Raw genomic sequence first — 23,090 nt, 5'->3', positions numbered from 1 at the left:
GTACAGTGCGCAAGAGGGGGGGGCGGGAGGGCGGAGGACGCTAGGGGAGGGGCACGTGACGGTGTCAGCCAATGGCTGAGCCTCCTGCAAAAGTTTGCCGGCTTCCGCGGTGATGGATCACCGTTTCAGTGGCATTTAAATCCCCGGCGCTCCGCCGTCTAGGTGACGCGCAGTCGCCCCCCCAGGCAGCCCAGGCGGCGGCAGCTGCTGCGGCGACTGCAACGGCCGATTTGGAGTGCTGGAGCGAAGAAGAGCAAAGGCTGCCTTCTGCGCGCGCCCGACTCCGCTGCCCGCCCCGCCAGGCCTCCGGGAGGTGGGGGCTGAGAGGCGTCCCCCGCTCCCGCCCCCTCCCCACTGTGCACTGAAAGATGAACTGGCGAGAGGTGAGAAGAGAAGAGGGCTCCCGGCTCTCTCGGGGCGCGAGTTAGTGGGCCGGAGTTCGCCGGGTGGCCGCAGGTTCGCGGGCCCAGCCCGGAGCGCGCCCAACCGGAAGGCGGGGAATCCGGGTGACACCGAGCCCCGGGTTCCCAGGCCGCCTTCTCTGCTCTGAGGCTGGGCTGGGAGACCATGGGGCTGTGAGGAGCGCACAGAACCGTGGCAGAGGGCGAGGCTGGGCCACCGGCTCTCCAAGCGCGGAATGGAGAGGGAAGAGCGCAGAGGGCTGGCTGGAAGGAACTCGGGTGGGGGTGAAGGAGACGAGGACAAGAAAAGAAACTTCCCTTCTTCCAGGAGAGTCTCCGAAACCCTCTCCCCACAGCCCCCGCTCTTCATTAGCATGGCAATGAGGAGTTTCTGTAATTCGACCGGGGAAGGGGGGGTGCGGAAGAGCCCTGGAAACAGGGATCGCCGGAAAAGGCCGGGGGCGGCCGGACTCTTCTTCCCCACCCTCCCTCTCTCCTTGCTCTCCGCGGTTTCTTTCCCACTCAGTTTTGCACCGGGAGCCCTCCGGGATGCGGAGCTACTCGACCGCCGGATTTTTAGGGGTAGGAGGCGGGGGAGAGAGATGACGCTGGCGGACGTGGCCAGCGTGGGGGCCGGGCCGTGCGCTGCAGGCCATCTGCCGGCGCCCGAGACCCAGGAGCCTCCGCTCCCGCGTGGGCCTCGCAGGGCCGGTCCACAGCTCCAACAAAGTAGCTGAACTCCCTTCGTTGCGTTCCTCTTTTTCTGGAGGGGAATGTTAGAAGAGAGAGAGAGCTTCCTTTTGTAACCTTCCTCATTCTGCTGCACGTCTAGAGTGGGTGTGGGGACTGGCAGGTGGGAGGAGCGGTGGACAGATGGCTGATGGTGGACAGAACACTTTACCCCAACGACACCTCCTCCCCTTTCCAAATGGCTGGGTAGTTGCTTATGAGAACCTTCAAGTCTTTCCTTAGAGAGACACGTGAAAATCTGAGCGTCATCCCAGGCCAAGGGTCCTGTTCCCCATCACCCTCCTTCTACCCTGACGCTGCTGAGGTCGTTAATTGTTGTTTACTATTAGGTTTCACGTCAACCCTGGGCTTGTAGAGAGGAAAAAGCCAAACGGAGACCAATAATTGATGCAGTCTTGGGTAGGAGAAATCGAGAGCTCGTCCAGGAAGCTTTGCAGCCAATGCTGTATAAATTTTACTCCAACCATGTGTACAATGTTGGAATCAGATGAAATTTATAGTGAGGAATGTATGTGGGTTTGGGGTTTCCACTCCCCTTCAGCCTTTCCTCCCCTGTTAGAACAAGGAAGGTTTTTTTTTCAAGGCAGGCACATTTCAAATATGTTAGTCACCCTTTCAGTCTTCTGTATTCTGTTCTCCATCTACCGAAGCTCCCCCAAACCTGTCCCCTCAAGAGGGAAAACCCATGCTGACTCTGGACTCCCTCAGTAACAATGAAACATTCTCCCCAAACATTTCCTTTCAGGTTGGTATTTCTCTGTGACTTTGATCCATTCCAAGCATGGTTAAAAGGGAGCAGGGGCAGGAAAGAGCCGCTTCCTGGGGTTGGGCAGCCACCCCTGCCCCAGTTTCGGCTCCTGGGAATCCTCCTTCTGGAGAAGGGGAAAGGCAAGGCGGTCCTCCTGGAGGTGGCTTCCTTGGGAGCGCCAGCTTCCAGCGGCAGGGAGAGAAAGAGCTCCTGTGGGGGAGTGGGCAGGATGTGAGGAGGTCGGTGCTGGCTATGAGAGCAATCCTTCCTCCAAGCCTGAGCAAGTCAGTACATTTTCCCCCGCTGCCTCATTCCTGTACCTTGGTTGCCCTCCTCAGCCTGGGTTTGCAGGACCCCCTCGGCTGCAGGGCGCCTGCCACAAAGCCGACCCCGGCAGGAGCCACTCTCCCTCTGCTAGTTCGCTGCTTCGGCGCTGCTCTCCCTCAGCCTCTCTTCTCTCCTGGCCTCTTTTCGGGGGTATCCTGGGTGGAGTGTTTTTCTTGGGATCACGAGCTTGCTCTCGCACACAGGCCCGCAGACACACAGGCCCGCGGCCGCCCTCCTCCGTTTACTGTTCCCGGCTCCCCGCAGGCCGGGCGCTCGCAGCCGGGCTGGCTATGCCTCGGCTGGCAGCCCAGAGCGCCGCTCTCCGGGAACGGCACACAAAGGCAGCCTCCCCTGGCCTCGAGCCCTTAGGCTTCTGTAGCTCGGTTCTTTCCCCACTCCCCTCCCCCAAGAAATTCTGGGGGCTGTTCCACCGAGTAGGAGATCCTTGGCCCTCTAGGCAAGTAGGTCAGCGCCCCAAGACTCTTTCAACGCCTTGGGAGACTGGGTGAAAGGCGAGCTTGGTTACGCTTAAAGTGATCGCCTGCAAGCGGTTCTCTTGGCTCAAAACGCCTCTTTCAGGGCTCTTACACTAGAAAGGAAAGGAATGAGGAGGAGACAAAACGCCGCCGAGGCCCTGAACTGTTCATGGCATACGCGGCTCAGCCAAGCTGTTGTTTTAAAAGAGCAATAAAAATGAATTATGACTAAACGCCTTCTAACTTAATGCTTTCAGACGGGGATCCCCGGCAAATACGTAAGAGGATTTTTATTTGTGCATGTGTTCCTGCAATTGATCTCTTTGATGACATTTTCATTCATAGAAAGCGTTTGATTTATGAGCGTAGGACGAATCGCATCCAGGAGCTGCGCAGCCCTGGCCGCGACGGGGACGCCCTGCTCCGCGATGAGCTTGGGGCCAGAAACCAGCCATAGTCCCCACACTCCGCCGCGGCAGCTGGGATTTAGCAGAGGAAGGGGCGAGGGAAGGTAGGGAGCAAACCTATGAAGAAACATCGCGTTGTCATTGGAACTTCCAAGCCTTTGCTGTTAAGAGCCAGGTTCTTAAATCAACCCGTCCCACACACATGTTGCTTACATGCTGCGTTTTCTCACGGTAAGTAAGTAGGCATCAGAAGAGAGCTCAGAAAGGGAAAAATAAACGTGGAGAGACCTAACAAGGGAGGGGGAAAAAAGCAACAACCTAGTGACACACCCTAGATCACATTTTATTGATATTTCATTTAAAGTGCTTTTCTCTCTCTCTAGAACCTGGGTTAATTTATAACCTAGGGTGTAGAAACACACCATTTTAAATCTCAACTTGCTAACCTGACTTCGAAGCATTAATGATCCATTATTAGCAATGTAAACAGATTTAAGAATGAAATATTGATTTTTTTGACCCTGAAAAAAAAAAAAAAAAGAATCCTAGAGTGACTGAACCAGAGGATTGGAAAGAACATTTTCTGGGGTGCATTTTCCAGATAGTAATCACTGTTTTGTTTTATTTTTGTTTTTCTCTGTCTTTTAGGTCTGTTTTGCCTGAACCCATCAAGAGCTGGGAGATTAATCAACCACACTGAAAAGGTGGAGAGATTTATGGGGGAGAGGGTTGAAATGTGGATGTTTGAAACAAAAGTGTATAAATAAATGAATTGTTGATAACTTAGTTATTGACCTGGAGACTGGTAGCTTATTAAAGAAACTCCATGTTACTCATTCCTGGAGTTGGAGGTTTCTGTAGGCACTTTATTTCTCCACTTTCAAGAGCTTGGGCTTGGCCCAAATCTTAGACTGCCCAATTCTGTCTCTATTACCAATTTAAATCTATGGCTTGAACCTGTGCACTGAAAATCAAATCTATTCCCTTTAAAAAGAAGGAGGAGAAGAAGCAAAAAAGCAAAAACAAACAAACAAACAACAACAACAAAAAAAAACACTTATTAGAAGCCCTAGTCATTTTTTGGCTTTCTGTTTTGTTGCTGTCCATTGAAGACTTTGAACATGCCGCCTTAATAAATGTATTAAAATTGAAAAAGAGGATAAATTGTGACTAGAATTTTATTTACCAAGTTAGACTAAAAGAAGAAAAAGAAACTGTTATGAGCCTTGAAAAAGGGGAGAAAAATAAGAAAGCTATTTATAGGAAAGGAGAATTTATTCTACAAAAAATATGCATGACAATGCATCCTAATGTAATACAAAAATAAAAAGAAAGTGAAGATACAATTAGATGATCACTTTCTTGCAGGTCTCATATTGCTCTCAGGAAATCACATAAAGGGTGGTTGAGTTAGGTTTAAAACAACTAAAACTCCAAAATAATCTGTAAAAGATGGCTCTGTTTGGAACTGGGTCAGGGAATCACTAAACAGAAAATCCTCAACATTTAAAGGAGGGAAGGGTAGGTCAAGAAGAAAATAAAAATAAACTCCAGAATAAAAGAAGGCAAAACCACCTGGTCAAAGGGGTTTTTGTTTTGTGATGCTTTGTTTTGCTTTAATGTTTTTAGTAATTCAGATGCTGCAAGTCGATTGTGGTGAGTGTGTCTGTAAAAAAGTCAAAGCTGTCAGCTGAAATATCTACGGGACTGTCGAGGGAACCTGGCAAACTGGGTGAAACTGTGTCTGAAAGCTGCAGGCAGGAATCTGTGGAGAAAACGTTAAAGTCCTGCAAAGAGGGGACCTCGAGGGCCTCAGGACTGTCATTGTTTAGGCCAGCTCCACAGTTCTGGCCCATTGTTGACAAGCAGTTAGGAACAGTGGGTGACTGGTGCTGAAAATGTTTCAGATTTTTCTCATTGCTGGTTAAAGGCGAGACTGGGAAACTTTGGGAGTCGCCATTGTGTCCACTGGGAGCCTGCTGCTGAGAGAGGGCATTTTGCTGAAAAGTGTAGCCTTCCCTCTCCAGAAGGGCCCCAGAGACGCTAAGGGCTTGCTCAAAGAGCGTCTTCTCTTCCTCGTCCTCCTCTACTTTCTCGGAGTCCTCAAGGCTTTTACATTTCCCTTCGCTGTTTTGGTTTTCCTTGCACTGGGTCTGCCTCTTGTGCTTCATCCTCCGGTTCTGAAACCACACTTTCACTTGTCTCTCAGTCAAATCCAGTAGCGCTGCAATCTCCACCCTTCGGGGTCTGCAAAGGTACTTGTTGAAATGAAATTCTTTTTCCAGCTCTAGAAGCTGTGTGTTGGTGTAAGCAGTTCTCAGGCGCCGCGATCCCCCGCCGCTGCCATCGGCGATTTCCAGGGATTCTGCGGAAAGGGAAACCAACAAGAGACACACGCACAGTTGGAGGTGGAGGGGTCCGAGCGGGGTTATTCCACTGGAGAATAAATACAGCAGAAAAGATCAACTGCAACAAAATGGCCGCCCCTGGATGCAGTAGAGCTATTGTGCTGCCTTTCCTGGGAGCCCAGCCTGGGGAGACCCGGTCTCCTCCTCGTCTACTGAATTCATGCCTATGACTCCCCTCAACCTCTTCATCCGGGAGCAAACTTTATATTAGTCACAACACAATTTATAATTAATGCATCAGCTGCTTAGCTGAGCAAGAGCGATCTATCACTCTTCATTACTGTCAAAAAGCCAAACTCTAGGACAACTAGACAGGAGGAGGTCAGTTCCAACTCAAATAAATCATCCCACATTACACAAGTTCGGGAAAGTTTCCCCCCACTTCCTAAAAATATATATGTCTCATTGTAGAGCACAGGATCCCCTTTCCTCTCCATCAAACCCACTCCTGAGCCCACAGGGGCAAGGACAAGGCAACCAAGCATCTCTCCCTCTCCTCCTTCTCTCCCAGCCCACTCTCCCCTCCCCCAACAGCCACTCTCGGGGCAGCCCGGAGAAGGAAGAGGGTCCCGGAGACCTGGGGCCAAGTCTTTGGACTGACCTTTGTGGCTGAGGCAAGCAGGGCCGGTGGCTGCGGCGGCGGCGGCGGCGGCGGCGGCGGCCGGCGGAAGTGCGGTTTTCTTGGCCGCCTTCTTCTCCTTCATCCAGGGGTACTCAGGCGGCTGCAGGGCGCCGGCGGGCACCGGGCTGCCGCGGCTGCCCGCGGGGCTCGGCTTGGGGCGGCCGCCAGCGCCGTGGCGAGGGTGATTGCCGGGGTTCAGGCTGGGAATGGTCTGCTCAAAAGGAGGAGGAATCAGTGTCGAGTGTGAAAGCGTCGAGGTCTTGATTGATGAACTTTGAAATGTATCAGCGACAGGGGGAAAAGATGTCAGGCACTCAGCGAGCGACGGCTGGCTATTGATAAAACCAATCTCTCGCTCAAATTCGTAATTCATGGCCTTCTCCTTGGAGCCCCCTCAGAGAAAAAGTTCCCTCTTTTGGAGGGGCTTTGGGGGGGCAAGGCCCAGGAAAAAGGCGAGCGCAGAGGAAAAAAAAAATCTATCATAGAATATCGCTGCTAGGGTGTTTTTTTTCTAATTCACTGATTACAGCCGTATGGGGACCGCGCTACTATTAAACTATTGAATTCATGGAGACAAGGTTGAAATTGGACCGAATTGGCTGTCACATGATTGCTTCTGCCCAATGACAATTTGGGCTTTAATCAAAAGAAGCCACTGTCTGTTTGATTGATCCAAAAAAGTCGGGAAGGAACGCCTCATTGGGGGCCAGCGAGGCTTTATTTACACTTTTTTCAGGGCAAAAATACATATATGTTGGTGTGGGTGGGGATGTCCCGGAGTACGTGGGGGCGAGGGTGCCTGAGCGCCTCCTGATCTACAAGGATCTGGTGTGTGCGCCTGGGAGTATGTGTGTGTGAATGTGTGCGAGTGTAAGCCCTGCTGACGGTCCCGCCGGCGGCTGCCCTCTGCCTCCCCCGCACACTCCGCGCATTGTTTGGGACTGTCGGGAAGACGCCTCGCACCTCACAAATCATTTAAGCACCTCAGTCTGACGCCTGCAGTCATTAACAAAGTAATCCATTAATCTTCAAAGTTTTGACACCCGAGGGCCCTGCATCCCAGCCACATAAGTTCTGTTAAAGCAGGAGAAAGGAGCAGAGGGAGAGAGGAGATGCGAGAGGGAGAATAAAGAGAGAGGGAAGAAGAGAGAGATGGAGAGATGGAGAAAGAGAAGACAGAAAAGAGAGAAGAAAAGAAAGATTTTGGTTGGGAGGGGGTCCTCCTTTTCGTTCCCTTTTCCTCCTTCACTTTTCCTGAAACCAGTTCCTGGATCCCAAAACTGATCTCTCTCGGTCTGTTTTGCTTCCTGCCTGTCTTTTTCCCTCTTTTTCCTCTTCTCCCCCTTTCTCCCTCCCTCTCTCTTATGTCCGCCTCCCCTTCTTCCCGCAGCCTCTCGCCCCCCTCCCAGTGTGCAGCCCAGAGTCTGTGCCCCCGGCCCATTGTTAGCAGGCTATTCCACGGCAGCTTTGCATCTGGCTCCGGCGGGAAGCGGAAAACGGGAGGCGGCTCTCAAAGCTTCCCGACCTTCCTGCGCCATCAACTTCTCAGGAGTGGCTGGAGAAAGATGCATGTGCCAAGCGAGACAACAACCCCAGGTCCATGTGTCCAAATCCCCGTAGCCAGGGCGGCGGCCAGCCAAAGAAATGCCGCCCCGAGCAGGCGCGTGCGGCTCCTGGCATTCTGGGTTTCATACCCGTAGGGCTCGGGTGCGGTGAGTATTTCCGATTTCCAGAAAGTCTGTTGGAAGTTACCAGCAAGGAAAGAGAAGATGCTTGTTCCTCTCTCTCCCTCCCTCTCTCTTTTTTTCTACCCTTCTTCTTGTCCTTGACGCTCTGGCTGGGGGCTGGTTGGTTTAGATACAGCGAGTGCTCCCTGGCAGCCTGAACTGCCTCCCACACCTTCCTGATCCTTGGGCACCGGGGATGTTTGCTTCCGGGTTCTGTTGTGGGAAACAGCACTGCGGGGGAGAGGAGGCGACCCAAGGAGGAATTATAAAGATTCTCGTTCTCCTTCATTCTCTTTTTCCAATTCGGAGACTTGAGACTGAGCGCATCTTGGACGGTGCTAGAGGGTTCAAAAGATAACACCTTTAGGTACCAAAAAATAATTTTTTAAAAATCCACCAAGCCAGAAAGAGGTAAGGAGGCTGAGAGGTAGATCTGGAGGTACCTCTTTTCTCCCCCAAACCCTGAGGATGGTGATTCGCTTTTGCTTCCTTTGATATAGACGAAGTGATCAGAGTCCCCCAGGCCGGCAGGCATCAATGGCAGGAAAATAAATCATTCTGATGGCCAGGGAGAGAGAGGTTGGAGGGGGAGAAAAATCTACGTAGAAAACAAGAAAGGCCAACCAAGGAGCAAAGGCAGGACCCCATCTCTGAGGCCGGCATCAAAGAGGGTTTGGGGTGGAAATCAGATATAAGTGGCCTATATCATTGACGAGCCCAGAGCACTGCCTTGCAGATGGAGATGCTATTTCGGAAAATGTGAGGTTTTTTAGTTTTCTTGCTTTTATTCCAAACAAAGCTCCGAAGGAAGTCTGGGCGCGATCAATCTTGCTCACCAAAAGCCTTGACAGCTTCTAGCCCTTAAGAACACATTTCAGCTTCCAGCTCCTTCCAAGATAAAATGTGACCGAGCAAAGAGGAGAGCAGGAAATGCAAGTAAATAAGGAAAACTAGTCTTTAAAAATATATATTTTGGCAGTGAAAAAGATTAGGGCTCCTTTTAGGAAGGGTGCTTTGCGGACTCTGGGATGGCGGCTTTTGGCATTTGTTTTTACCAGAAAATAGTATAGGCTTAAGGGAAGGGGGGTGCAGAGAGGGAGCAGCGCTACCCCCATATCTCTGAGGCTTTGTCAGGGGCTGCGTGGGTGAGAGCTTTCTGCCGCCTCAGCCGCCTTAATTCAAATACCATCTGGAAGAAAACCCTTTTCTTTGACCACTCAACACTGAAATCTTCCCCAAGTCTATTACTTTAACTCATGAGATATTTTAATAAGGATTTCTTTTTAATATCTAGGAAACTGGGGGGGTGAAGTCAATACTTTTTTCTTTGAAAGCCAAAATGGATGTCTTGACTGGTAAGATATGGGAAATTACATTAGAATCTCATTTTAAAATCTTAGCCCTGGGGGAAGGAGGAAGCCTCCAAACCATCCCTCCCTCAGCTAAAGAGTAGATTTCAGAAGTGGGTTCAAATAGTGATATCCCTGAAAGATCTTCATCCTTAGATGAAGATCTTTATTTTTCTAGGTAATTTTACTAGCTGTTCCTTATTTTTCCAGGTAATTTTACACGTGTCTCTAAACTGATTACTTAAAAGAAGACTCCTGTATCTGCTCAGCGTGACCAAAAGGTGGAAGCCCTAGTCCTCACAAAGCCTGGTTTTGCAGCCTCTGCATTTCTGAGGTGCGCCATATTTTGGCACAGAGGTTGAGGTGCGGAGAGCAAATCTATTTCTCCCATAGCCCAAACTCTTTAAAAAGGATATATATAATATTATATATATACATATATATATATATATATATTTCAACAGCCTTAGGACAGATATGGGGAAAGCACCTCTGGGTGTGAGAGAAACACTGAGCTCTCCGCAGCAGCCTGGCTTGGCATCCTCCGAGCCTTTTCCTTAAACTGAGGAGTTTCTCTAAAAGCAGCTCGTTGGTACCCAGCAGTACCCAGAAATGGCTCCAGTGCCTGCTTCTAAGAATAATCTGAGGGAGCTTCACAGGGGGAAGATAACGGCCATGATGATGGATATTTTGGATTGCAAACAAAATGGCGACATTTTCCTCTTCTGCCTCTGAAAGATACAATCCAGGGAGAATAGGGATTTATTTCTCACATCCGATGCTCTTGATCCCCAGACGAAAGCAGTTCCTCACTTCCAGTTCTGAAGCGGGTGATGATGGGATGCAGGTCTGAGGTTTGCATTTTCTGAATTTGGTTCCTTTCTCGAGGAATCCTTAAATCTGAAGATGAAAATATTTCCCTTTACTGTGCCTTCTTTTGCCTCTACCAGCCAGTCAGTAAGCAGCCCTATCTTAAATCCAGGAGTGGAAATGTAATATTTAGCTCCTGTAACATCAAATCAAAAAAGTACTTATAAAATTGCATTTTTATTACAAAGATACCGATCTCCTTGCTCTCTCCCCCTCCCCCTGGGGCCATAAAAAGAAAGCTGGGAGGGAAGGAGAGGAAATAAATTCAGAGAATGCCAAATACTACATTCAGTAGGAAGCTGATGCTGGGATTCAGGCAGTCCAGGGAAGGGACTGGCTCAGGTGACTCTCCCCAGCTTGGTCCTCCGTTTGCTGGAGACCCGGGTGAGCCTCAGTCCCTTTCAAACTGTTTCACTTCGCGTGCAGATTTTAGGAACCATTCTTTCCTTCTGACACTGTAATAGACTGCAAAGCATCCCAGAGGAGACCAGGAGTCCGATTGCTCCCGGAAAGTGCTCGGCATCCTCTGCGCGGCTGGCTAATCCCGAGGTTTAGACGTTAGTTGGTCCGCTTTGACCCGAGCAAGAGCGTGGAGCACAAGACCGCCCTGCGTTATCCCCCTGCTCGGCCGCGGGGCACCTGTGCGCTCCCGCTGCGCCTTGGGCCGGGCTGCCTTTGTTTCTTTAGAGCACAGCACTCGGCAACCCCTGCGCCCTCGGCCTACCTCCGCAGCAGCTGGGAACCGGGCAGCCCAGCGGGCCGGCCGCACGGCGTTACCAGAGCTGCCGCAGCCGCGTGGAGCCCCAGCCGCCATCCTGAGAATTCGCCGAGCTTCCAGGCGAATAGCCTGGCCAGGCCCCATGCTGAAGCCGAAGGGCTGCTGAGCCCGGCCTGCTCTGCCGGCTCGCCTCGGCCTGAATTCCACGCAGACCCACGTCTTCGGCCAAGGAACCCCTTCTTAACACGTATATTATTCAGAATAAAAACTTTATTTCTTTTTGTTTCTCAGAATGTGAGCAGCAAGGAATGTAGAATTCTCAAAACAAATCTAGTATTTTTCGCGTTTACAGATTTTTTTTTTTTCAGTTTTGCCGGATGTTACAAACCTAAATCACTGTTTTCAAAAGCTGGATCTTCTCTGGTTTTATTGCATCATTACCGTTTAAAGGAATTATACTTCCCTTTGAAATAAAAAAAAAAATTCTAAGTACGCCAATACACAATTGAACAAAAGGCCCAAGAACCCTCTGAACCATCAGGGTACAGAATTTCTTTAATATAAATACGAACGGATGGGGATAAATAATATTTAAAACTTAGATTATTCAATGCTTGCAAAAAAATATAAATAAATCTGACTGTTCACCAGCATACACACACGGAAAGACGTACACTTAGTCATCCTTGCACAGGGAGCCCCTGTTTCAAAGCGCCTTTGATTTTTTTTTTCTCATTCTTTATAAGAAGTGCAATTAAAAAAATTAAAATTAAAAAAAGTAATCGCTTCCCCTCGGGAGCCATAATGTACGAACAAATTCACATTGAAAACTCGACTAGAAAATTTGTTCATATACCCTGTTTCTGATCAAAGAGTGGAGAAGGTAAAGGGTGCAGGGCCAGTGGCCTATCGAGGAGCAGGAAGAGATAAATATCGCTACTGATACAGCCATTCCAGCAACCAAGATTGCTACGTCACATAAACTATAAAAACGCCTTCCCAACGAGGGGGGAAACCGGGAAAGGAGTGCGGGGGCGGAGAAGAGAGAAAAGGAAGGAAGGAAGGAAAGGGCAGGAAGAACCTAAAAAAAAAAAAAAAAAAGCAACCAAAGAAAAAAGGTGGGTGGGGGGAGACTTTCCTGGCGCATAGCACCAGCCCACCATCACAGGTGGGTGAGCTTGGGTGCTTCCTGAATTCTTCCCTGAGAAGGATGGTGGGCAGTAAGGTCCGTGTAGGTGGGGTGCGGCTCCCCAGGCCCGGGCCCGTGGTGGTGGCCGCTGCCCAGCGGCCCGGCGCCCCCATAGTCCATGGCGCCCGAGGCAGCGTGGGGGAGGTGAGTTAGACCAAAGAGGGCTGGCCCAGAGTTGCTCATGGGCTCCACGTAGCTGCCCCCCACGAAGACGGGGCTTCCCTGTATGTGTGGGGTCCCATAGCTGCCGTTGCCCTGCAGGCCATGAGCGTGCGGGTCATAGTCGGGGGTGCCCCCTGCGCCCGCCCCTGCCGCCGTGTAGCGCTTCTGTGGGGGTGGTGGGGGTGCACAGCTGGGCAGGGATGCAGGGTAGGAGGCGGGGGGCAGCCCGTAGGTACCCTGGGGGGGCTTGGAGAAGGGCGGGGGCGACTGGGGCTCGTATGGGACGCTGTTGACCAACGAATGCATAGAGTTCAGATAGCCACCGGCGCCGGGGGGCACGGGACTGCGACTTGGAGACTGGCCCCCCGATGAGGTTAGCATGCCCTTGCCCTTCTGATCCTTTTTGTACTTCATGCGGCGATTCTGGAACCAGATCTTGATCTGGCGCTCAGTGAGGTTCAGCAGATTGGCCATCTCCACCCGGCGCGGCCGGCACAGGTAGCGGTTGAAGTGGAACTCTTTTTCCAGCTCCACCAGCTGCGCACTCGTGTAGGCCGTGCGCGCGCGCTTGGACGAAGCCTGCCCCGGCGGGCTCTTGTCGCCAGCGCAGCTCTCGCCTGCGAGGACAGAGAGAGGAAGAGCGGCGTCAGGGGCTGCCGCGGCCCCGCCCAGCCCCTGACCCAGCCCGGCCCCTCCTTCCACCAGGCCCCAAAGGTTCCTGAATCTGTCAGGTCCCAGAGAGAAGAAGGAACTAGGTGCTCTTCTCTTCTCCTGGTGGGTAAAACAGCGGTACTCCCCATTCAGCCAAGGAGCAAATCACAGGCTTCTCAAGGGGGAAAGGACAGAGAAGTAGAACTCCCGGTTTGCCTTCCTGGTCTGGATTTTCTTTTTAGAGCTATTAACTTTCTGACTCATTTACTGGTCCCTTTGGCCTATCGGACAACAGCCTCCCTGTGGGCCAGTCTCAGCATCTCCATTCCCTTCACAGTAACTGAAATGTGGGAAACCTAATGTACACACTCATTCCCCTCCCACACTGTCCGACAATAATTAGGCAGTAGCTTCAACTGGCCACTTTTTTCTCTCTACCCAGAGGAGATGGGCAGACTGGAAACCTCAAACTTTGGGCAGAGAAGGCCCAAAGAAGAGATCCCATTGAAGGTATTTCTGGTGGGGAGGCCTAGGCCCTTCATGCCGTGTCCTATTCTTTAGGGTTCCCTATGTCATCAAGCAGCCTGCCCCGGCTTTTGTCCACTAATCTTGTACCGTTCTGTCCTCCCTGGCCCCCCAAATCCTAGCTATGGAGGTCCCAGATGCTCAGGCTCAGAGCAGGGCACTGGCAACTGGAGAAGGCAGGGGCAAAGGTAACCAAAATGCTAGGAAGCCTAAGGCCTGGGGCCTTTCCTCTACTGGAGCCTGCTTCCAGGAGGCCCATGTGGTTCCCATTAGGATGACAAGTCTGCATCCCCCTCCTCCAGGAGATCTTTGGCTGCTTTCATTGTACTAAGTCTGAGTAGGGTCTTCCCAGAGGTAAGGCAGCCACTCCATCTGCTGGAGCAAAAATTGGCTCTGATTATAGGCAAAGCATTGATTCTGTCTTGGAGGGTGATTAGGCCTGTTTTTATTCTGCCACATTGTAGTATGGGGAGGATGTCACTGTTTTATTAGAAGAGCTATGCTAAAAAGATAGACAGTGGAGCTCAGGTTGTTTCTGCACAGAGGTCCTAACTCCAAGAGTGGAGCAAGAAGGGATTCCAACTGCACTAGACCCTACTTGCCCTTGGAGAAGTCCAGAGGGACTCCCAGCAAGTCTCTGGGGTTTTCCAGCCTACAGAGGCCTATCACCTCCCTAAGTTGCAAAGACTCTGAAAACCTTTTTGGTGGGCAGTGGTGTGGGAGCAGTGAATTCCAGATATGCTCCACCACTCCTAGGTTGTGCTAGATGTCGTGGGCAGTAGCTCCGGGACCGGGAGCCAGGCCAGAGGACCCTCTTCCAGAAGGCACTCCTTTACCTGAGCTAGAGCTGCTGGTTTTCTGCTTTGTGTTTTGTCGAGACTCTTTCATCCAGGGGAAGATTTGTTTGGCCACTGTGGGTGAGTTGAGCAGGGGGCTCTTGGCCGCGTTGGCGGGGGTGGGGTTGCTGCTGGCATTCTGAGGGGGGGAGACAGAAGAGGGAGGCGGGGGCGCGGCAGAGGTAGGTGCAGGGGGCTGAGGTGGGGGCTGAGGCGGCTGTGGGGCAGGGGGCGCGGCCTGGGTCGGCGGCGGGTGCAGGGGCGGCTCGCCCAGGCTTGGAGGCTGGCTAGGTGGGGCGCTCAGGCTGCGCAGGCACGCGTCACTCAGTTCGTGTGCCTTGGGGTGGCCTCCGGCGCTGGAGGGAGACTGGAGGGAGCAGGCGGGTCGATGGTACTCGCCGTCGGCACCCAAAGCGACGGACGCCGGGTACGGCTGCTGATTGGCATTATAAGCGAACCCGTTGGCTGCCTGGTAGGGGTAGCCACCGTAGATCGCCGAGCTGTCGTAGTAGGTCGCTTTTTGCATCGCGTTGTTTCACGATCTTGATCGCACACTCTGACAGGGGTTTGACACTCGTGAGGGCGCACATTGGCACGCCCCCGCGGTCACGTGACACTCCGCCGCCAATGGCCGCCCCGCGCAGACCTAGGGGGGCGAGAAGCGCAGCGCGGTGAGGGCTCCGCGCAAATCCATCTTACTCTCAATAGCTAAGTGACATGAAAGCCATAAAAGAAAAAGTGGTCAGCAATATTTAGCAGCACGACTTGGCCCCGGGCGCAGGGAGCCGCGCTATAAAAAACCGCTGGAATTTACTGGCAGCTACAAATATTTGCTTAACTTGCGTCTGGAGTTGGGGGATTTTCCGGGGAGAGAGAAGGAGAACGAGTGAGGGCTGGAACTCTCAGGAGCCGGGGTCCAAAGGAGAAAGGCTTGATAGGCTAGAAAGGAACAAGGCTGGGAGCTTTCTTTTCCAGGGAAGAAGAAACTTGGGGTGTCGCTTAGTTTCTGCTCGTTGGCCTCCTCCAGAGGGCCCAAGACTCCTCCACTCTGGGAATCTTGGGAAGGGAACCAGGAGGCAAAGGGGAGCTTGGGTCGCCAATGTTTTCTCGGCTTTAGGACTGATGTTTGTCAAAAGAGCCCTGACATGGAGTAACTTCCCACCCAGCTCCTTCTTGGACCTTCCTGCTCCCAAAAGAGGTTTGCACAAAAAATTTTCAGGCAATTTGCCCCATCCAACCATGCTGGATTTCAGAAGCTGAGCTTGTTAGGCAGTTAATCCACCTTGCTGGGGATATGACTCACCTCCTCCAAATGAACCCCTTGTGGTCAAGAAGGGGGGAGGGAAAACTTTGGTTGGAACACATTTCTCGTGTGTGTGTGTGTGTGTGTGTGTGTGTGTGTGTGTGTGTGTGTTTGCAGGAGGGACCAACAGTAACACCCCATCCAGCAAGTCACAACTAAAATCCTGGAGAGTTCTTTACTCCTTTCCTCTCCCTGTTTCTTAGGCACTTCCCAGCAAGCCACCCCCACTTCTTTACTTCCTCTCCCCGGTTACAGGAGGTTCCCAGAACCTCCTATCTTGGACTTTCTGAGGTGCTGTTATTCGGGGCAACTATCAAATTCTACCTGTTAAAACATGATGGATTAGAGAGAAAAAAAAACCCTCCAGGAACCTGAAAAACCAGCGTTCATCTCCATGACCACGGCTTGAACTCTCCTTCCAACTTAACGATAATAGGTTCTGTCTTAGAAACTGCTATGTAATTTGATGTATGGGGGTCATTTGGCTCCGGACGAGGGATGGAAGCACAAGCCATAAAATCCTGTCAGAGTTTCCTGATCTTTGTGTACTGTTGTTGTTGTTGATATTTGTTACTTGGCCTATTTACCTGCTTCAGAAATTCCAAGTAAAGGATAACCCTGAAAATCTAAAAAGCAGTTGAAAACCCCCTCAACCCTCTTTCATTTAGAAAGCAGTTTGCAAAAGTTCAATCTGTTTTCTTTTTGTTTTCAACCATTGCATGGTCAACCTCTAGTTCTCAGCACAGAAAAGTTCCATGTGAGTTTCAAATATTCACCCCCCCCCCCCCACACACACACACACACACTCGGAATGTTAGTCCCTCTGACCACTTAAGAAAATTATAACAAATTCAAAAGAAAATGGTTAACATTCAGTCCAACTATATATATTGAGTCCCAGAATTATTCACATTTTCCACGAATATTAGATGCTTTGTTAACTAGAAAAAAAAGATAATGTATTGCATCTACCAGTAGATAATTATAATTCCATTGCTAATAATGGACTCCTTTAGACTTCATTATTAAGCCAACAATCTGACCAACATCTGCAAAACAGGCACAATTAATTTTCCAGAACCTCAATTAAAAATTACAGCATCCCTTATCCAGAGTTATTGTCAGTGATCATGAGCCCTGGAGCATTGTTCCTCTTTTGGAAATAGGAAGCTACACATACCATGGTTGAAAGTAAATAAAGGATAAAATAAAACTGAATAGCAATTTAATGTATCAATTTCCTTTTCTTTTACTGAAAACAGTTCCTATTACATTTGGCAGAGTTAATGTCGGCCATTATAAATTTTTTAGATACCAGGCTTGTGTAAAATAAAATGTCAGGTTAAGAAAATTAGACACTCGAACAGCAAGATATTAGATAAAACAAAATTAAGTTGATTTTGCACATGCAATATTTCTAGTGACTTGCTAATCCATTATCACAGGTTATACCAGCCTACTACTTACTTAAGTCTTTTTATCAAGTTGTGCATTGTTTTGCAAAATAACAAAAATATCTTTGAAAATCAAAGAGCATACAACAGCCCCCATAAACTTAAAATATGAATTCGAGTCTGGGATCCCACCAAAATCCTTCCCATTGTTTGAGGTCAGCAGACCACTACCTTGGAGCTCATACATCCCCACACCCCAACCCAGCCCCCAAAGTTTGCAACCTAGTAAAGAAGTTGGAGATTTGCCAGCCAGGAAACTTTGCTTTGCACTGCCAAGCAAAGGCTGGGGATAAGGGGAGATTCCTCCACAAAGATCCGTTTCTGGACAATACTCTCCAGGTGCAAGAGCCGAAAGAGTTGAAGAGGCTAAATTGAGTGCAAGAAGCAAGCCCTATTGCTTCTCTGGAAGATGTGTCCAAATTCACCCTCCGTCCTACAAACATCGCTCCCTCTTCCCGTTCCCTCCTCTTCCTTAGCCTTCCCTCACCCCAAATCTGAGCGGGTTCGTCGGATAGGAGCCCCGAGTCCCCTGCTCACCTCTCCTTCTCTCTGCAACCCAGAAAAGTTAAGGCTGGGCTAGGGGAGAGACACGAGGTGGGGGCGGGGATGGGAAAGCGGCCTGAACTCGAAGTGTAAGGGTATCAGTCACTGCCGGGAAGGAAGCTCCGGCTTGTGAACTCTTCTTGAACCGAGATTTAAGTCTGCAGCCATAAATCACCGAGACGTAAACTCCGCCATTCAGCGCCGGGAGCGGCCGGTTGCGGCCCTGCTTACCTTAACTTCTGACGAGCGCCGCAAGCGCAGGCTCGGGCTCAGGCTCAAACACCGGCTCCGGCCCCCGGCCTGGCTCGGCGGCCCGGCCGGGTCCCCTCGGCGCGGGATGGGCACCGACCCTCAGCATCAGCTGAGACGGTAGGCGGGCGGGAGACCCTGAGGCCCGGTCACCGCCGCGCAGAGCGTGGCCGCCTCGCTGCTCCAGCACAGCTCGTCCAGGGCCGACTGGGGCGGCTTGGACCCCCCTCCCACCCACCCCACCCACCCACCCCTCCCCCACACCCCCGCCCCCTGCCCTTCCCGAGGGCAGCAGCCGCGGCCCGGAGATAAGCGCTAGTGCGGCGCCGGGCTCTGCCTGGGCTAGTGGCACCGACTTGGGTATGTTTCTTATGAATATTACACGCGGAGTAGCGTCTGGTCCGGGGGTGCGGTGGGGGGTGCTGGGGCGGGCGGGAGGGGAGACCAAGGCGGCTGGGGAAGCGCGGGCCGGTGTGGGGGATGGGGCTGAGGCGAGGGGAGGTACCGGAGGGAGAAGGGGAGCTCGGCTGTGGCGGGAGGAGGGCAGCCTGCCCCCACCCCCCAACGCCCTCCCTCTCCTGCTCCCAGGCGTCACTAAAGTCCAGGAAAATTATGCTAATGAGGACAAACGGCTCTCACAAAGGGGCTATCTTGCTGGGCTCTATTTCTTAGGAATTCGTTTGAGAATAGAATAGAACCACGTATTCCTCTGCCCTGGACACTTCCAATTGTGGGGTGAGGGGAAAAAGAACCAAGAAAAGTGAGTTTCCCAGACTTTGCCCAGTTTATTTCACCTGCAACCCCCAAACAGATCTTTAGGTGGGGGTGTGGGGAGCTGGGATAAGGCTTTTCTCTAGGGACCCCAAAGAGCCAACTGGGCTCTCTTTGGTTATATTTTTAGGCAGAAATTGCTGACATCTTAGCAGCCAGGAGGGAAGTGTCCTGGGAGAGACATGCACTTGTTCCAGCAGTGAAATGGGATGCTCCAGGCTCAGGTACACACAAGGGTGTTTAGAAATGCGGATCTCCAGGGCTCGTGTGCCCATTTCACAGTGCAGACACGCAGCTCACCCACAGGGAAGACAGAGAAAGCTCTGACCCCAACAGAAACTGATATCATATATATATATAAACACACACACACACACGCAGGGCAGAGGAATATGTGGTTTTTCATACACACACATATACATATTTTCCTCATTAGTGGGATGGAGTAACGCTGAGCTGGGCAAAAGAAAGGTTCGAATTTGCCTGGTAATATTGCCACAACTTGAAAGAGGATGATTTTCCTCCTAAAGCCTCCTTTGCCCCCCAGCTTCAGAAGCAAACTCTGCAAGGGTTATGAGTGTGGCAAAAAGAGAGAAATGGAGATTTCCTGCAATCCCAAGGCGTCAACGGCGGGTCCTTCTCAAAGGAAGGTGTTAAAAATATAAGTAGTATGTTTAAACTGTCAAGGAGCCAAAGTGTCACCTTAGAGCAAAAACAAAGCCGGGGAAAAGGGAGAAATCAAAAAACACTCCGGGCCAGGGTGGCCTCATGCATACCAATGGTTTTTGTCATTTATGGCTGGGCAAGATTTATGACTCGGCGCCCCAAAGCTGTAAACAGAGCACAAAACAGCAAACACTTGCTCCTTATGGCATATTGCAGAGCAACTTGAAAGGGGGAGCCGGCCGCGTAGGAGGTGAGAGCCAGCCGCAAAAATCCGTTCGGCGGCATTTTCTCTTCAAACCCGCCCGGTCGGATGTGGCATTTGAAGAAAGAAGGCGTGGGTCAATAATCAACCCGCACTTTCTCCTCCAAACTGCTGACGCGACTCTCACCGCCTTCTCAGCTAAGCCAGCTGCCGGGAAGGCCAGCTCTCCGTGAGAACCTGCCGGGAGAAGGGATTCTCCGGGCCATAGGGACCGAGGACGCCCGAGCTAGGGCTGGGGCGCCCGGAATGCATACCTTTCCAGTGGCGCCAAGACCCTGCCGGGCAAAACGCGGGGACCGGACCTGAGGAGCCGCGGGAGCCCAGGGAGATCTGAGGCTGGAGCTTCGTTCCGGCCAGGGCCTCTATCCGCCCCGATACGTGGCTCGCGGGCCGCGGGCCTCAGCGGGCAGAAGTGGGGCTCCGACCTCAAGACGAAGGTCCGGCGTCCTGGCACGCAAATGGTCGGTGCCCCAGCCTCAAGCCGCTCTGCTGAAATCCAAAGGACTGGCTTTGGAGCAAACGTAGGCGAGAGGATTTTAAAATAATAATTTATACTGGCGGAATGTTTTTATTTGTCGGTTTGTTACTGGTGTTTTGTTTTGTTTTTTAAGCGAAAATGCCGGTTGTTGATTTCCACCTCCAGAAATTACCGGCCGCCGTCTCTGAGCCCTTTCTAGACAAATCCCACAGCAGTTCACCCGGCTCCGCCAAAACCGCAGAGCTTTTCTTTACTGAGAAGACCCCTTGGTTCCACCAATTCCCCCAAATCCCCATGGCTCCCGATCTCTCATCTAGGGGAACTAGAAGAAAAGATTTTTCTCAGCGCTAGAAGAATACTTGGAGCAGCAAAGGTGCCCGTGGTGCCTTACTACTGTTCAAGGGGGTGTCCTCCTGAAGGCGTCTAAGAGGGCCTCTGGCGATTCCAAGGCTGTGCAGCCAGGGAGGAAGGTGAGGAATATCGTGGGTAAGAAGAGGCATCAAAATCACAGAATAGGGAGGAATATTATTGAGGAAATGTACTTGCTTGTGAGGGTGAAGCTGGCATTTTGAGGTAGAAGGGAACCAGCCTTTTTTGATATCTCATAGTTTATACATAATGGACTGACTTTAGCACTTTCATGGGAGGAAAAACCAATCTGAGCTCTATAAATGTGGCTCCTGGCTTCTCACTGTGCATGCTTTTATATAGAACCAGAGTCCATCCTTAGATATTTATTCAGCTTGCTGGCACTGAAGCAACAATAAAAAGATGCCTCTAACAGACCTCTATTCTCTCATTCTTTCTAGCAAAACTATATTATTTATGAGTCTTTAACTGGGTCAAAAATGCGCCAGAACTAGGTCATAAATCATATGAAATGCTGACAAGTAATTGAACAGCAATTAAAGCTTACATTTTATTTCCAAGGGGTGTTTTAGAGCACTTGAAAGGGCCTCAGTTAAACATGGTTACTGCTGAGGCCGCCATTGGAGAGAGCAGAAGGGCCCTTTCGTTCTGGGGTAGTAAATCCCACTCAAGTAGGGGATGCCTGGTTTGATTTTTTTTTTCAAGTACAGAAAGAAATAATCTATATTTTAAGAAGTCAAAGGGGCAAATCCAACCTCTGACTCCTTATAAGCATCCCTTTCCCTACTCCAAGGAGCAGAATAAAGTAGAGTTTCCTGCACTTTCCAGGGGGTTTCCACCCTTCCCAGGAGTGTGGGGTCCCCAAAGCCCAATTAGCTGGGGCATTCCCAATAATCTGGAAACATGCACTTTAACTTTCATCTGCCTCCACCCTGGCTACAGCTCTGTTTTGGGGGCTATGAAGTGGAGAGATGTCTGCCTCTGCTTCCTGAGGATTCTTGTCTCTGGACTTCCCTCCAACCCAGGCCCCACTGGCCAGTTCTGGAACTCTCCAGGCCAGCTGGGGGTATACAAGGAATGCCCAGATCAGGCACAATGATGAAGTCCAAACCTAATCCTGGCTCCCTCCTTCCTCTGTCTCCTGAATGTTAGAATAAGGAGCCCCTGGGCATCCAGCATGCTCACCCCACCCCAAGGCTCTCCTAGGTCTGAGCTGTCTTTCTTCAGCCCTCTGGGGCAGAGGGTGCTCAGGGAAACACTGGCGGGCCCTCCAGTTCAGATCCTTGGGTCCGGCTTGTGGGGAAGCATGCTCTGCAATCTGGCACTAAACAAAGTGCCTGGAAGCATCATCAATAAAATGGCAGCGCATCTGCACATTTCCCTCATCGATTTCCCTCTTCCAGCTGCTCAGGCTGCTCAGGTCAGCCCTAACCCTCCATCCCCTGCCTGAAAACACCACCATCGGGGAGAGATTCCTCTTCTCACCCACCCATCCCCCATGCCTCCCAGGCAGTCTAGCCCTGCAAGCCGGTCCACCTCAGCCTGCACCTGGCTTCGGTACCCTCTTTCTGCCTGGGGATCAGCTCCTGAGACTCCAGCCGTGCCCTGCTACAATGGACAAAGCCACCCTTGCACTGGGGGCCATTGGGCCCACCTAGGTGCCCCCCTAGTGCCCCCTCCTTTACACCCCTAACACTTTCCAGGGAATTAAACTCAGAGTCTGAGGCGCTACTGGGAATCTTTCATATGGTTTCGGTTCTAAAAGAGAAACAAAGGAAGAGAGAGGCTGAGGGTCCTGTCCATGAGCCAGGGTCTCCTCGCCTGACCTTTGTCTCTCACAGCCATAACTCACTCTAGATATGAACAATCAGCGGAAATACCTTAAAATAAATTCCATCCTCCTGGTATGGCCTCGACTTCCATCGGCTAACTCGCCCAGAACCGCTCCATGAGTGCTGAAAACTGCAATCGGCTCAGAGAGCGCTCTCCGGAGAAGGGGAAGAAGAAGGAGGAGGTGGGTTCGTGGGGGTTGGAGGAAAGCTCTGGCTCTGTAGAGAATCTAGAAAACGTAATCACAGGCGAAGCCTGCCTGGGTCTCTGCTCCAAATGCCACAATAATGCGCTGTATTATGTGCTCACGTGGTCATACGTCAACTTAAATCCTTTTATTTGAAATATGGAACCACTGAAGGAACTAGGTTGCCAAACAGAATATTTAGCTTTGGGGGAGGGTAGGTGGGGAACCTTGACCAGCAGTTTTGAGTTTAAGAGTTCTGTCTAAGCAATAGGATGCTGGGAGCCATCTCCCCATGAATGCCATGCAAGACATACAAGCTTATCTCCACTTACATTTCTTTACACACATTCCAAATACAAGGGTACAGCAATGCTATTCACATTTTTAAAATCCTTTTAACTTTCCTTACAGCCTCCCACCCACGGACAAGCTGGATCCTGCACACCCATGCACCCCAGTCTCCTCTGGCCGGCAGGCCAGTATATCAAAAGGCAAGGGGCAGGCCCAGAAATAACTGACCTAGACAGCGGACTTCCTCACAGCCTGCCATTGTATGGAATTTGCTAACACACACACCATACACCACAGCCACTAGAGAAACCAAAAAGGACCATAATTACCTGACAAAAGGTTAAAGCATCTCCTCCAAGTCCAGTTGGTTTTGTTCAGTGGGAGCCCACTAGGAAAGATGTGCTTGGCTATAGAGTGGTGGGTCTGGGTTTTGCAAAATCTAGAGAAACCTAGTGCCCTGACCAAACTTGCACTTAAGCATTTCTTCAGTACACAGCTGAGTGATACATGGAATTATAGGT

The 23,090-nt window shown here is 51.0% G+C and overlaps 2 protein-coding genes across 3 annotated transcripts in view; both read right to left on the bottom strand.

The window, feature by feature from the left end:
• Nucleotides 1–4,366: 4,366 nt before the first annotated feature.
• On the bottom strand, nt 4,367–6,819 carry HOXA2 (homeobox A2). Its single transcript, XM_025380663.1, has 2 exons — nt 6,119–6,819; nt 4,367–5,474 (listed from the first exon to the last, which is right to left on the bottom strand). Exons 1-2 carry the CDS (start codon nt 6,510–6,512, stop codon nt 4,735–4,737), a joined length of 1,134 nt encoding a protein of 377 aa, XP_025236448.1. The 5' UTR covers nt 6,513–6,819; the 3' UTR covers nt 4,367–4,734.
• Nucleotides 6,820–10,228: 3,409 nt separating this feature from the next.
• The window catches only part of HOXA3 (homeobox A3), a 46,855-nt gene continuing 33,993 nt past the window's right edge, over nt 10,229–23,090 (bottom strand). For both annotated transcript variants that reach the window (XM_025379169.1, XM_025379170.1), the window contains 2 exons: nt 14,167–14,812; nt 10,229–12,771 (listed from right to left, as the gene is read on the bottom strand). In XM_025379169.1, the coding sequence (XP_025234954.1) occupies nt 11,966–12,771; nt 14,167–14,692 (1,332 nt within the window). In that variant the 5' untranslated portion in view covers nt 14,693–14,812 and the 3' untranslated portion in view covers nt 10,229–11,965. The remainder of the gene's footprint in view (nt 12,772–14,166; nt 14,813–23,090) is intronic.

This window comes from Theropithecus gelada, chromosome 3 (assembly GCF_003255815.1).
Source record: "Theropithecus gelada isolate Dixy chromosome 3, Tgel_1.0, whole genome shotgun sequence".
Taxonomy (NCBI): Eukaryota; Metazoa; Chordata; class Mammalia; order Primates; family Cercopithecidae; genus Theropithecus; species Theropithecus gelada.
This window is presented reverse-complemented; position numbering and strand designations above follow the sequence as displayed.